The sequence below is a fragment of the Mytilus edulis genome, chromosome 5, assembly GCF_963676685.1.
Source record: "Mytilus edulis chromosome 5, xbMytEdul2.2, whole genome shotgun sequence".
Classification (NCBI taxonomy): domain Eukaryota; kingdom Metazoa; phylum Mollusca; class Bivalvia; order Mytilida; family Mytilidae; genus Mytilus; species Mytilus edulis.
The window spans coordinates 609,151-625,803 of NC_092348.1; the positions used below are offsets into that span (position 1 = coordinate 609,151).

At 30.8% G+C, this 16,653-nt stretch overlaps 1 protein-coding gene across 26 annotated transcripts in view; it reads left to right on the top strand.

The window, feature by feature from the left end:
- LOC139522719 (kinesin-like protein KIF28) overlaps window positions 1-13,949 on the top strand; it is an 81,306-nt gene extending 67,357 nt beyond the window's left edge. For 9 of the 26 annotated variants that reach the window (XM_071316196.1, XM_071316195.1, XM_071316200.1 and 6 more), the window contains 5 exons: window positions 2,631-2,711; window positions 4,209-4,250; window positions 5,951-6,124; window positions 6,562-6,696; window positions 11,577-13,949. In XM_071316196.1, the coding sequence (XP_071172297.1) occupies window positions 2,631-2,711; window positions 4,209-4,250; window positions 5,951-6,124; window positions 6,562-6,696; window positions 11,577-11,669 (525 nt within the window). In that variant the 3' untranslated portion in view covers window positions 11,670-13,949. The remainder of the gene's footprint in view (window positions 1-2,630; window positions 2,712-4,208; window positions 4,251-5,950; window positions 6,125-6,561; window positions 6,697-11,576) is intronic. The other 17 variants (XM_071316210.1, XM_071316212.1, XM_071316213.1 and 14 more) reach the window with 7 other exon arrangements.
- The last annotated feature ends 2,704 nt before the right edge of the window (window positions 13,950-16,653 follow it).

The following is a 16,653-nucleotide window of genomic DNA, read 5'->3' on the forward strand; positions in this document are numbered from 1 at the left end:
ATATTTGGGGTTCTTTGATATGCCAAATCTAACTGTGTATGTAGATTCTTAATTTTTGGTCCCGTTTTCAAATTGGTCTACATTAAGGTCCAAAGGGTCCAAAATTAAACTTAGTTTGATTTTAACAAAAATTGAATCCTTGGGGTTCTTTGATATGCTGAATCTAAAAATGTACTTAGATTTTTGATTATTGGCCCAGTTTTCAAATGGTCCAAATCAGGGTCCAAAATTAAACTTTGTTTGATTTCATCAAAAATTGAATAATTGGGGTTCTTTGATATGCCAAATCTAACTGTGTATGTAGATTCTTAATTTTTAGTCCCGTTTTCAAATTGGTCTACATTAAAGTCCAAAGGGTCCAAAATTAAACTAAGTTTGATTTAACAAAAATTGAATTCTTGGGCTTTTTTGATATGCTGAATCTAAACATGTACTTAGATTTTTGATTATGGGCCCAGTTTTCAAGTTGGTTCAAATTAGGATCCAAAATTACTATATTAAGTATTGTGCAATAGCAAGAAATTTTTCAATTGCACAGTATTCAGCAATAGCAAGAAATCTTCAATTGCACAGTATTGTGCAATAGCAAGAAATTTTCAATTGCTCAGTATTGCGCAATAGCAAGAAATCTTCAATTGCACAGTATTGTGCAATAGCAAATATTTTCAATTGCACAGTATTGCGCAATAGCAAGAAATATCTAATTGCACAATATTGTGCAATAGCAAGAAATTTTCAATTGATTGGAGTTATCTTTCTTTGTCCAGAATAGTAGTTGAATTAACTTAAATCATTGTTTTATACACTATACAATGTATATTCACTTTTACTACCAACTGAAAAATTAAAACAATCTTTACCATTCAGTGATAACAAGCACCTTTTGTTACATTTTAATATTTTATGATGTATTTAGATGAGTAGTTATTGTTGCAAACTCCATTAGAAATTTAGAGCTGAATCCAGCTTGAATGTTGTGTCCATACTTGCCCCAACCGTTCAGGGTTCAACCTCTGCGGTCGTATAAAGCTGCACCCTGCGGAGCATCTGGTTAAGCTCATGTAAAAAAGTATAGTTTCCCAATGAGGTATAATAAATGCTACTAGCAAACAGAGCAACTAGATTATTCCATGTATTTCAATGCTACCTAGGAAAAGCACAGATTTCCCCATACATATAATGACCTTTCCCCCATAAATAATGTGTCAGTGAATAGTGCATAGAATACATAATAAAGAATACTGGTTTTTCTTGTATTTTGTTCTATATACTATAGTTCTGCCTTATGATTGAGCATACTTTCCCCAAGCATTCCATCAACCTTTTACTGCAAATTATAGTTTTCCCATCTTTGTTGATTTCTGACAAAACATTGTTTTGAAGTATTTTTATTCAGAACTATCCCTGATAGACCCTCAATATCTTTGTGATCATTAATAAGGTTTTGTGTGTAATCTAACGTTGCTGACTTATTATAAGATAATAGACATGCACAACTAAATACTGGTATCCTAAAATAAAATGGACTTTCACAAAGTATTTATTCCTACATACTTATAATAAATGCATGAAGTAGTTAGAAAATACATATAGTGTCCTTGATTATGGGTAGATATAAAGAAGCACACAGTGTTAATGTTTTAATTTGATACATTCCATGAACACAGATGTCTTGGTGAACAATGATTTGATCCATTTGATTCATGAGCTTGTCATCTTTTCTTGTTTCCCTCAATGATTTTTCCTTACCAGTTACATTCTAATTACATTGTAATGAAATGAAAGATAATCGCTATTCTAGATAAGATTGATAATCAGAAAATGAAAATTGTAAAAATATTTTAAAAATATTGTGAAATTTGTGTGTATATCTCGTGGATTATCATTGTCATATCCAATTAGATTCTTTGCAATTTATAAAGAACAGTCATCTTGATATTTGTCACTATGATTTCAAAAGTCCTGTTTTGATCCATTTATAATATATAATAACCAATTTGTATGTTCATGACAAATTAAAATAACAAAAATACCAATTTCTAACGGAAATTCAAAATGGAAAGTCCTTAAGTTTATAATTTTTGCACCATATCTGATACTGTTAACCAATTTACTTTTTTGATACTTTATTTAACCCTTCCTAGCCAATCCTACAGCAATCATTTTTCTAACTTTTTTGTGTTTTAAATGAGATTTTAAAATATTTTTTTAGACTGTTCAAGTAATATTTCAACAATGATATCCTTAAACTTATGTAGTATAATTTTGTAAATAATGGTGTTATAGTTGTAAGATATTGTTAATGGTGTAGTTATATTGTGTGTTTCCTTAAATGTTAAATGAGACTTTCAATTCTAAATAAATATTTTGTTGAATTTTTTTTTCAGGAAAAATTTATCTAGTCTTCATATGATAACGTGAAATCATTTATTTTTTCAAGGGTACCAATTTAACATGGATATTTGAAAATAAATATATGAAAATATGTAAAATTTGAATTTTTATTATATGAAATTTAAATGTGGCTGTTTAGTTTCCAAACAAAATCCATGAAAGTTAGAACCCTAAGAATGATGATGAATACACAGTAATTTGTGCAGTATACATTTCTATTATTATTTGATTTTTAGATGTTGCATGTATCAAAAACTAGTCCCCAGCTGAGACAAGCAGAGAAATTATCGAGACAGACTACTGATTTATCACATTTAGTATGTCTTAGTGTGTGTATACCACTGTTCTCCTGTGCATACTAACGGCAGCTAAATCAATATCACAAACCATTGTTTTCTTTTGCTTGCTTCACCCCTGAGCTCCTAGGAATGCTTTTAGATATTGATAGAAACTAGATTTATAATTTTCAATAATTATCTCCCTTTGATAAAGGTATATATATAAGTTATTAAAATCCTACGAATCCTCATTCAGTATGGACACAGATTGGATGTTTTAATTCTGGTTCACAGACTGATTTATATGTCCTGGTTTAGTTAATACCACAGATTTAATTTCTATCTTAATATTTGAGGTAAACAGCTTATTTTCCAATGGTTTGTGATAATAACTATATTAACAGTGTGTTTGGAGTTGCTGTGATTGGGTAATGATATATACAGACGACTTTTACACAGTTTTATATTAGCCTCTGTTTGAGAAAGTTGTACGTTAACATTTAAATTAGAAATTAGAAAAGAAAAACCCATTTTGCCAGATATACAGAAGAACAGATTATAATGTTTAACACTAATGTTGTTATTTTGATGTTGTGAAATGAATTCCTGTCATCACACTTGGTAAACTGGGTCCACACAATGTTTCGTTTGTTTTGTTGTGATGTTTCAGTAAACACAGTTTTGAGTTTATTGTGTGTTTAAGGTACCTTTATACTTGATTTCATGTTATTGTTGAATGATTGGGTGAAGTAACAGGGTCACTATTATTTAATTTAGCTAATTCCTTTTGTGAATACTTGTGTTAATTGATAGTTGTCATGAACATGATACAACACATCTCTTTTTGTTTATATGAAATTATTTTTTAATGTTAAATGAAATGAGTATGCACTAAAATATTCTGTTTTAAAAAACACTCATCATAGATACCAGGCTATAATTTAGTATGTAAAAAATGCAAACATGGGCATACTTGTAAATCAAAACAATAATGAGTTTGAAGGCCTAATACTGTTCAGGATCACCTGAGATTACCCCAGGTTTTTAGTGACCAGTTGGGTTCTTGTTGCACAGTTTTTAGTTTTCTATGTTATGTTGTGTATACTATTATATTTGTCTGTTGGTCCTTTCATTTTTTACCGTGACATTGCTAGATTATTTTTGACTAATGAGTTGCAATTTCCCTTTAATATCTCTATTTTAGTCAGAGAACATAACATATAAAAGAGTGTTTGCTATAACATTTGTATAAGTAAATGTAGCTAATGCTTTTACAGATTTTGGATATGCTTAATTCTAAGAAAGGGTCATTTAAACATTTCTCAATTTATCTGGAACATTTTTTACTCAGTGTGATGTATTTTTATCAGTATAGCAAATATTCTTTACTTTTTCAATAAAACAAAATACTTTTGATATAATAGTGAGTGCACTTTCTCAACAGAAGTGGTTTTAATCATATATATGCTTTATTATATTAGATATCACATTTTTTGTCTTTCTATTAATCTCTCAATCTAACTTTCCAATTTTCAGGTTTTGCAGGGTCAAAAATTTGTGCGAGATGTTCAAAATGGAGTAAGAACCAATATTACTAATGCCTTTATAACATATTTCATCTTTTCTAAGCCTTGCATTAATCAGTCTTATCAGTTGTTTGTTTAATCAGTCTAATCAGTTATTTGTTTTATCTGTTCATATTTGATAACTTTTGTATGACTGTTGCACGTTAGTTCATGTTAGACTTTCATACCCCTTTGATTTTTTTTTATTATTTGAATATTTTGTTAAGAACTGACAACTCTCTCTCTGATTTATTATCCCAGTGTTGTAAAATCTATAATTAAATCTATTGTGCCCTTTTTCTGTCATTTACAAAAAACAATCAATTTGAATGATGCATCCCTTGGTATATATTAGCTTAATGTTTCCATGATCACTGTAATTAATTTCGTATGTTTAAAGTTTACTATGAGATTAGAAAATAAAATACTACAAATTCATACTAATTTGTTGTATGTAAGATTTTCTCAATTTACCAAAAAAGATGCTCATGAAAAAATATGTGACCAGAAGTAGTATGACTAGTCTGGTGGATTCTTGGGGGGGGGGGGGGAGTGGAAGAACTGATAGGATATCTTGGTGAATTCTTGGGGGTGGGGAAAAGTGGAAGAACTGATAGGATATCTTGGTGAATTCTTGGGGGTGGGGAAAAGTGGAAGAACTGATAGGATATCTTGGTGAATTCTTGGGGGGGGGGGGGGGGGGGAAGTGGAAGAACTGATAGGATATCTTGGTGAATTCTTGGGATAGGAAAGGAGGAAATAAAGATAAATATGGAGGAATATTTGGGTAGAAAAAGTGACAAGAGACACTAGATAAGGCTGGTTAATGTCATGTCATTAATTTTGTTATGATTGAAAGTGCATATTAACATTAAAATTATGTGGAAACAGAAAAGTCTCTTTTCACAATTAAAATTGTCCAAATAAAATATTTTAAAAAAAGAGCTGAAATTGAAAAATATACATTAATTTTTTGTAGTCATTTAAAATGTTTATTATACATGCTATCTTATAGACAAGTATTTATTTAGTCATTCTCAAACTGAAAGTGTCTTTTAAATTTCTTACTTCTTCGTCAACTTTTTAATTCAATAGAAAAAAATAACAGAATTGTTGTTTCTTTAGAATGTTTTGTGTGTAGATGAAAGTAGTTTGATGTTTTTATCTGCTAACAATTAATAAGGTTTGCATTTGAATGAATAAATTTATAAGGTTTACATTGGAATGAGTAAATTAATAAGTTTAAAACTAAAAACTTGTTTGAAAGAAATTTTGAAAACATGTTTCTATATATACTTTTGGCAATTTTATAGTCTTACATATTAAATGTTGTTTTTTTGAGTGAAGACAGTATGCTTTTATTCCTATCAAATAATTGAGCTGCTAAGTTTTGATGACATTTTAATATGTAAAATATGGTTTAAAAATCTGAGAAACAGATTGCTCTTCATTAGACTTTAAAGATTTTTGGAGATTATAAATGGTTTTATGTTCAAACTGGTAGTTTGATATATGTACTTTCCATCATTTCAAATATAAAAAAAAATCATATATACTCTTAACCATATTATTAGAACCTGTATACCCCAACACATAACAATGACATATAGCATGTGACCTTATATAACATCATATGATCTGATATCACATCATGTGAACTAATAAAGCATGTGACCCACTAAAACCATCATCCTACAAATCATTTTATTCCAGGGAAAGAAACATAACTCTCACAATGAAGATGATCTAGTCAGCTTGTATATATTTGGTGAGGATGAGCCAGTTTTAGCAGCTGAGGCTGATAAAAATAATGGTGTTGTTTCTTATCATATGGTTGCTAATCACCACTACAAAGATTTACCCCTTTCTAATGGACATCAGAATCAAGTAAGGCAACTAGGTTGTGTCTGCTTTGTTTGTTATCTTGATTTTGATTGGTTGTTTTAAACTTACGTTTCTTCCTCATCTGATTCTTTTGAATGTTTGTTTGGCCACATGTTGTGAAGTTGCATGAAAGTTTATAAAACAATGTGATGCATAATGTCACATGTAGTTTTGTTGTAATTTTGTAAAATGGAAAGAAATAAATGGTTGCCTACAAAGGCACATAAAAATTAGACACATAAGTCACTGTAATACATGTTTGTTTCTTTTTTCTTTTCTTTTTTTCATTTTTGTTTTGTTTCATTTGTCTTGTATGTTCATGGTACATGAATTTTGAAAAGAAACTAAGAATGCATAGATAACAAATTGCATTTACTTATTTTCCCCTTTCCGTGATGAGTTGTACAATGATAAGTGATACATTTTATTTTTGAATGCAGCCGGATTTTGATCAGTACGGTGATGCTGATTCCTTGGCCTCTGTTGACCTTGCACCCTTCATGGGGTTAAATAAATCTGCTCTTAACAAAGGAAGAAATGATAATCACAGACGATACAAATCCTCAGAGAGTGTTGTGAGTTCTTACTTTCAAAAATGGTAGCTATTCATTTTGTCTGCACTCCCTTATGTGAGATTTTGTTTTCCACACTTTTTAATTAAGTAGACATATAGTTCAGTGTCCCGCTATTGTGACATTATGAATGGTAACACCCTTTGTCTGCACATGCCATCATTTTGAAAATTGTATTTATTTCTTGCAAAACATTTTGTTAAATAAGTTATTTGTATTTCCAGTTTTGTTTTCCATCCATTTTATTTCGATACAGATTGTTGTTTCATTTGCGTAGACAGGCAACATGGTACATTTTGCTTTTTCACAAGCCCTTTAATGTTTGATATTAAGTTAGAGGATGAATTTGTTTAGTATTATTTAGCTGACACTATAGTATTATGTTGCTGACACTATAGTATTATTTTACTGACACTATAGTATTATTTTGCTGACACTATAGTATTATTTTGCTGACACTGTAGAAAATTGCCTCAATTGCACTGACCTTTACATTAGATTATTTTTTTTGGTCCAAATTTTAATGACTTATAGATACAATTGTGTCGGATTTTGTGAGATAAACTCCTCTAAATTGATCTGTTTAACATGTTTTATTGACTAGACAATTTGAACAACAACAAAAAATTCACCAAAGAGTGACAGGGGAATGGTCAACCTATAGATTATGTCCAGCCAGTTAATAGGACCAATTATAACAGGTATTCTAAAGAATACATACTAAAATAAATCAGATGACAAAAACAGATTATGAAGACACATAGTTTTATGCATTTAAAGGAAAGGTCTGAAAGCAGTTATGGGTCTGAAATTTTAAAGAATGTAAAACATGTATAGGAATCTTAAGGTAAGGTGTTAGAGGCATGGTTATATAATATGAATACAAATTTAAGCCCATATCAACGTTTTTTTTTATTATCAGTCACTTTAATTAACTTTTTATAACATATCTTGAGCGTCCATAGTCGATGCAAATGTATTTTTGGGTTAAACAAACTGTGCTAATATAATTTGTCATTATTTTGTATCCCTTCAATAAAATTAAATTCTAAATAACCACAAATGACATGCATTGTTGTGATTGTCAACTGCAACATCCCAGCTTTGATATTCATTACAAGGGTTTCTATTGTAATTTTACTGCCTTGGTGTCTTTAACTTATAAAATTAAACAACATTAAATACTCTCCAGCAGTATTCATGTAACAATGTGGTACACAGTTACATGTAAAATTATATTTTTGGTGATATCATAGAAAATCACAGACTGTTTATAGAATTGATTGAAGTTATTATCAATGAAATATGTCAGTTTTGTCAAGTTTGTATCTAATGATATAATCATTATCTCATTTCTCTGCTAAGGGTTTTTTTCTGATCCCACCTTGCAATTGAAAAATAAATTCTAAGCATTCTGAACAATACATAAATGTCTTAGAACAATTATAAATTAATAATTAAACTGTCCAATATTTCAATTTACATTCATTCAGTGAGTTTCCTGTTTTGGTTATGTCAAAACATATTTCTGCAAGCTTAAGTCATCATGTCAAGTGTCATACTTTATATATTACAAAGGAAACAAGGCATTATGTCAAGTGTGACAAGGGCAGATGAGTAATGTATCTATAGCTTACAACATCTATAAAGTATTTATAAAGAAATTGAACAACCTTAAACTAAACAATGCTTGTAAATATAAGATGGTGTTAGCATGTGTGGTAGCTGGTCCAAATGAATCTAAGGAGGGGGGAGTGAATTGGTTTATACCTTTGTCTATGGACGTTTTTCCATGCATTTCTGCTTACATTATTTTCTAAATATGTACAATGATGTAAAGGATTCCACCAATCTTACAAAAGACTTTTTAATTTTTTTTTTTTTTTTTTTCAAATACAGTATAAGAAAAGTAGTTCGACACAAAGATCTTGGACTAAAAACAACAAAAATACCGAACTCCAAGTTACTATTCCAAAGAAATGATAACAGTGCACAGAAAGTTAAAATATTTGGAAAAAATTTGAGTGAAAAATAGAATTTTTAGCTCACCTGGCCCGAAGGGCCAAGTGAGCTTTTCCCATCACTTTGCGTCCGGCGTCCGGCGTCCTGCGTCCGTCATCGTCCGTCGTCGTCCTGCGTCCGTCGTCGTTAACTTTTACAAAAATCTTCTCCTCTGAAACTACTAAGCCAAATTTAATCAAACTTGGCCACAATCATCATTGGGGTATCTAGTTTAAAAAATGTGTCCGGTGACCCCGCCAACCAACCAAGATGGCCGCCATGGCTAAAAATAGAACATAGGGGTAAAATGCAGTTTTTGGCTTATAACTCAAAAACCAAAGCATTTAGAGCAAATCTGACAGGGGTAAAATTGTTTATCAGGTCAAGATCTATCTGCCCAGAAATTTTCAGATGAATCGGACAACCAGTTGATGGGTTGCTGCCCCTGAATTGGTAATTTTATGGAAATTTTGCTGTTTTTGGTTATTATCTTGAATATTATTATAGATAGAGATAAACTGTAAACAGCAATAATGTTCAGCAAAGTAAGATTTACAAATAAGTCAACATGACCGAAATGGTCAGTTGACCCCTTAAGGAGTTATTGCCCTTTATAGTCAATTTTTAACCATTTTTTGTAAATCTTAGTAATCTTTTACAAAAATCTTCTCCTCTGAAACTACTGGGCTAAATTAATCCAAACCTGGCCACAATCATCGTTGGGGTATGTAGTTTAAAAAATGTGTCCGGTGACCCGGCCATCCAACCAAGATGGCTGCCACGGCTAAATATAGGACATAGGGGTAAAATGCAGTTTTTGGCTTATAACTCAAAAATCAAAGCATTTAGAGCAAATCTGACATGGGGTAAAATTGTTTATCAGGTCAAGATCTATCTGCCCAGAAATTTTCAGATGAATCGGACAACCCGTTGATGGGTTGCTGCCCCTGAATTGGTAATTTTATGGAAATTTTGCTGTTTTTGGTTATTATCTTGAATATTATTATAGATAGAGATAAACTGTAAACAGCAATAATGTTCAGCAAAGTAAGATCTACAAATAAGTCAACATGACCGAAATGGTCAGTTGACCCCTTAAGGAGTTATTGCCCTTTATAGTCAATTTTTAACCATTTCGTAAATCTTAGTGATCTTTTACAAAAATCTTCTCCTCTAAAACTACTGGGCTAAATTAATCCAAACTTGGCCACAGTCATCTTTGGGGTATGTAGTTTAAAAAATGTGTCTGGTGACCCGGCCATCCAACCAAGATGGCTGCCACGGCTAAATATAGGACATAGGGGTAAAATGCAGTTTTTGGCTTATAACTCAAAAATCAAAGCATTTAGAGCAAATCTGACGGAGTGAAATTGTTTATCATGTCAAGATCTATCTGCCCTGAAATTTTCAGATGGATCCGACAACCGGTTGTTGGGTTGCTGCCCCATAATTGGTAATTTTAAGAAAATTTTGACGTTTTTTGTTATTATCTTGAATATTATTATAGATAGAGATAAACTGTAAACAGCAATAATGTACAGCAAAGTAAGACCTAAAGATAAGTCAAACATGACAAAAATGGTCAGTTGACCCCCTAAGGAGTTATTGTCCTTTATAGTCAATTTTTAACAATTTTCATAAAATTTGTACATTTTCCACTGAAACTACTGGGCCAAGATCATTATAGATAGAGATAATTGTAAGGAGCAAGAATGTTCAGTAAAGTAAGATGTACAAACACATCACCATCACCTAAACACAATTTTGTCATGAATCCATCTGCTTCCTTTGTTTAATATTCACATATACCAAGGTGAGCGACACAGGCTCTTTAGAGCCTCTAGTTATTTGTTTCAATAGAAGACTATAAAAGCATAAACATGTCTAAGGGGAAAATGCAACTGTTCACCTGCTGCTTCATTGTTCGATCCTATTGATTTTCTGTAACCATGTCTTTGCAATTTCTGTATATTTTATTTTTGAGATGTCAGAAGACACACTACTTGTCTTGAATACTTTCACATTCGTTTCAACTCTTTAGCCTGGTAAGCGTAACTTTAACATACTGGTGGAATTACAAGGTTCTCAGTTTTACATGCAATAATCAGGAAAAAGAACAGAAACCAACCAATTCAAGTGGAAAATTGGAATGTTAATGCTTCATGTTTTGTAGTAGTTTGTTAAGTTTGTGAATTCGTAATGAAATTTATTATAATGAAAATGCATATGATTAATGAAATAATCTTAAAATGAAATACTACAGCATTTTCAAGGTAGGTCCAGTTATATAGTAGTGGATTGTATACTTTGCATTGCAACTTTTGTTTTAAAAAGAGAAACAAATGTTATTGACAGGTACATGTACATGAAGAAGTTATTTGTATGACAATACTGATCTATTTACAATTGTCTTTATTATACAATTTCTGCACATTTTATTATTCCTAGTTTACTGATGCATGCTTTAGTGTATTTTTCTGTATTTGCATGTATTTTATGTCCAGGTGAGAAACAACCATTAATTATAATTCAATTATTTACAGTAGTAGAATGCATTAGGAGCTTTAATATAAGGATTCAATTTGTTTTGTTCTATTAGTAAAAGTATGAACTTAAATTTAACATTTTTATCTAGTTATTACGAACTTCAATGGTAATATTAAATGACTTTTTCATTAGATCAAATAAACTGGAGTAATTTCATTCTCTTAAACAATACACCAGATTTAAAAGATTATCAATACTAATCAATCTTTTTTAAACAGTTTTAAAGATTTCTTAATTGAAATTATGCTTTTAAATGAAATTTTATTCAAAGTATAAAATGGTACCAACTAATGTAGGTATTTATTTTTAAAAAGTTTTCCTATTATTCTTTATAGAGTACCAATGGAAATAAAGATAAACAGAAAAGAAGGATCAATTCTGCTGACGGCAAACCAAAGGATGGAAGTTCTGCTTGTACTTTACAATAACAGTTTATCTTTACTATGGCAAATATAGATCAAGAAAATAATTTTCATTTTCTGATTACAGATAAATTATTTGCTGAAAAAGACTTATATGAATATAATACGGAGTTATAAATAGCTGCATACATGATTACAATTCATATGAATTAATATGTTTTATATATTTTTTATTTATGACTTTCATGCATGTATTTATTGTTTATGGTAGAGGGAGGTTTAAAAACTGTAATTTCAGTTATATTAATCCTTACAAAATATGAAAATTAATACACAATTTCACCACATACTGATTCTAATAGAAAGAGATGAGGTTGTACATTATACAGTCTTCAAATACAGACAACAATGTTAATTAAATATGTGATTCTGTAATGTAAAATACCAATTGTCTATTTGTAATTTTATTGTTCTAGTTTTCCTTGAAACTAAACTATATTATAAATTCGATAATAATCTTAACTGATGATCTTTTGATTTGAGACTATATTTAAATTTTTCTTTATTCATAATACATCTTGAATGGTCAATTTATGTATCAATATAACCATAAAAAAAATCTGTTTGATAAAACTGGACTTGATTTCAAAAATAAAACTTGTATATGAAAATTAATATTTTTGTCTTGAAAATTACCGAGTTTTCAGAATTTCCTAATATTACAAATGTGATAGAATATAAGTTTATGTGTACAACAAACCAAGCATTATATTCAGTTTGCAATATACTTATTTTGTAATCAAAAATATACTCTTAAGGCTTGTTCATGCTTTTGTAGTCTTGTTTCAAAATCGATTGGAAATAACTCTTTAAATTTAAAAGAATAATTGAAGTATAATTTCCACAAAATCCTGTTTACTATGTAAATATGCCACTTTTGAATAGTATCTAACATGAAGATCTCTGTATGAATGCCAAATTTTGTGTATGACATAATTATATTCAAAATATATTTTGAGAAGAAAATATTATTTTAGCCATTTAAAAAAGAAGTGAAAAAGAATCTATTTGTCTTTTAGTTAATTAGTTTTTGTTTATAAAATGAAGCAGATATTAAGCTAGGACAAAACCTGGATGAAGTACTACAAAGGAAACTGAATAAGCACAATTTCGATAGCCTAGTGTTAAAGTTCCTATTTTGCCGTGGTGTAGTGGTTAGTGCATCGGACTACTAACACAAAGGTTCCTGGTTTGATTCCTGTTTGGGATGAAAATTTCAGGAACTCAATTTTCGGCTCTCCCTTGACACCATCTGCGAGTATGGTCTTGAGGAAACAATGATAGTCCGTCGGAAGGGGACGATAAATGGCTGACCCATATTAAGAGAGAGCCATTCGTTAAAGACACCCTTGTAGATTTCGAAAAAGAGTAGGCTAATGCCGCTACAATTAAGGCAGCACTCACACCCGCAAAGTGGAAAGGGATTAATATAAGTTGCAAAACTTGTTTCCCAATCCACTATAAAAAAAAAATTGTTTAAAATAAAATTCCTATCCACTACAAAAGCATAAATATGTGCCATTTTATTGTATAATGTGTGCAATTTTCCTTGTTTTATCTAGATGGTGCTTTTTGGCCCATTTATTTCAAATCAGATATTGTTTACTAATATTTACCTCCTTTTTTGCAATTTGTCATTGTTATTGTTTCCTATTTGTTTACATTTGTCTTAAATCTCATTAACACACACACACATACATGCTCACATTTGAAATGTTTGTTGTAACTTTGAATCACCAACTTGTTTTATTGTTAAAAGGTTAGGGTATACAAATCATTGCGAAAAAACAAAACAATTGTAAAAAATGTTAAAACTATGAAAAGGAATAGTTGTAACCACACCTTTAATTAAAACGTCAGAGAAAATTCCAAACTATGATTTGATATTTGATGATATTTAAACTCTTTTTCATATTTTTTTTTACAGATTTTAATAACTGTATTATGTGTTTTCCATCTTGTTATCTTGAGAAAAGTAATGAACAAAGGGAACTCTTTTTATAAAAGAAATCTCTCTTGTATCTTGAAAAGACGACAGAAACAATTTTCGCACAAAAACAAGCTTAGATATTCCATCCAAACTGTATTCATAAGTTGTATATTGTTACTGTTTGTTAAATTTATATACATGATCCGTCCCCAGAATTTGAAACGCCATGTATTAATGTATGAAACCATACATAACTTGTTGATATAAAGATCTGTGATATATTATGAATGATGTTTATTCAGACTCTATTATTTTCTTGTATACTATTTTCATACAATAAAATGTTACAATTCTTAGGGTTAGTCTTGTATGTAAATAAGAAACGAAAATATGTTGACTACATATCTGTAACTGTGTTGAATGTGTTTGAATTGGATATGTCTTTGTAGGATAGTATCGGCGTGGGTCAGGCTATTTTGAAAATCAATTGTCACATACAGACATTTAAACTTAAACGTTTCAGAGAGAAATAACTTCCGCTTATTGCCATTTTGACTTTGAAGTGTTGAATGGGATTTACATATGCTCAATATTATTTATATATATTTCAGGATCAATTGCCCATAATTTTGCTAAAAAGTTCAATAAAGAAATTATATAAGTGTTGAAGAAAATGTGAAACATAAAGAAGAAGAAAAAAAGAAAGCAATGCGTTCAATTATTCATCACAATCAAATATACATTGCTATAAAAATATACATCGTCAACGTGCTTCATCAGATTCACCCAACCCAGCTAAATGTACATGGCTATAAAATATATACATCGTCAACGTGCCCCATCAGGTACACCCAACCCAGCTAAATGTAAATGAACATTAAATATACATTGTCAACGTGCTTCATCAGATACACCCAACCACCCCAACACAACTTAAAGTACATGGCTATAAAAATAAACATCGTCAACGTGCTCCATCAAATACACCCATCCCAGCTAAATGTACATGACTATAAAAATATATATCGTCAACGTGCTCCATCACCCAAACACAACCATATGTACATGGCTAAATAAATATACATTGTCAACGTGCCCTATCAGATACGCCCAACCAAACTGACATTGCTATAAAAAATAAACATCGTCAACGTGTCCTTACAGATGCACTCAGTCCAATGTACATGACTATTAAAATATATATCGTCAATGTGCCTCATCAGATAAATCCAACCAAGGTAAAATTACATGGCCATTAAACAAGAGGTGGAAAATAAAAAAAGATATTCAGAATGATAAGTGGTAAACGAAATGACAATGCCATGGCAAAAACCTTAAAAACCCGACTAAAATACAATCAGTAGTCTACAAAAAAAAAGTAAAAACACAAAAATACAAAAAGGAAAATCCAAAATCAAAAGGCAAAATCAAAAGTCCAAACACATCAAACGAATGGATAACAACTGTCATATTCCTGACTTGGTACAGGCATTTTCTAATGTAGAAAATGGTGGATTGAACCTGGTTTTATAGCTAGCTAAACCTCTCACTTGTATGACAGTCGCATCAAATTCCATTACATTGTCAACGATGCATGAACAAAACAAACATACTCAAAGATTAGAATCAAGAAACCAACCTAAAACCGGGTATGATCTCGGGTGGCGTCCACAGTTTTTATCCTGGTATCTATGATAAGTAATGTTTGATAACCCTTTCGCAACTATTTTACCAAATCCTAAGACAATATTTATCGTGTCAGTTAATGTTATTGTAAATCTGGTTAATATTTTAGTATGTTTGAAATCAAAATCACATTGTTGTATTTGATACCTAAGCTTCATAAAATTCCGGACACACAAAGGTACATTGCCGGCTCATCTGCATGTTCGACCTTAAAAGTATTAAAAAAGTAGAAAACTCCGAGGAAAATTCAAAACGGAAAATCTCTAATCAAATGGCTAACTCAAAAGCTCAAACTCAAAATTTACAAATCCATAAAGTGAATACAAATCAGAGGGATGCAAAGTTTGTGAGTCGGGGACTAATATTTATATTGAACGTTGACCACCTAGGCTCTATAGGCTCTAGGTGGTCGAGTGGTCTAGCACTTCGGATATAGTGCAAAGCGATTTGGTGCCGAGATATATCAGTACCACTAGAACACACCCGTGATAACGCGGGTCATTGACTGAATTAAAGTATATAACTATGCGTAAGCCTTATTTTAGTATTGGTATTGTCATCTGATAAAGTCATGTTGATTATAAGATACACAGTTTTCTCTGCTTTCAAAATCTTTCTGTTTGAACTCGCTGACCTGGAACTTATCACTTATTAGTAATATTAATTATTTGGAAAACAAAGGGCCTGGAATGGAGTATTTTTTAATCAACAGCATTGTAAATAAAGTTGAATTCTTTTACTAGTATTCACTGTTTTACGTCATGCCCGTTAACAAATTGAAAACTGTACCTATACGCCTTATTTTAAGTCCAGATTTTTAGTATTCGTATTGTTATCTTAGAAAGTCTTACTGATTAAAATACTACAATAGGGAACAATTTGACAATGATTGAATTTAGAAGTGTCAACCCTGTGATTATGACCCGTGTATATAGCAAAATCCTAAATACTAGTACACCGTTTGGTGGTGCGCCTGACTGATGCGGAACGTACAGATAAGGTAATAGGTAACAGGTGAATATACTATTGGTATGGGTATCGGACTCGACCCGGAACTTGTTAATTATTGGCAATATTAATCATGTGGAAAACAAAAGGGTCTGGAGTGGTGTAATTTTTAGTCTACACCATTGTCCTATATATATATTTATATATAAAGTTGAATTCTTTGATTTGTCGTTTTTACCCGATGACGGCTGACAAATTGGACCTCGTTATTTTAGTATTATAGATGAGTTCGAATCCCGGCGACGGAAGAACAAAATATTTGCAAAGAAAATTTACAGATCCAACATTGTGGAGCTAATGTCTACCTTGTTTAATCTATGGTTTACCTTGAAAATTACAAAATTATCTACCTTGAGAAAATTGAAG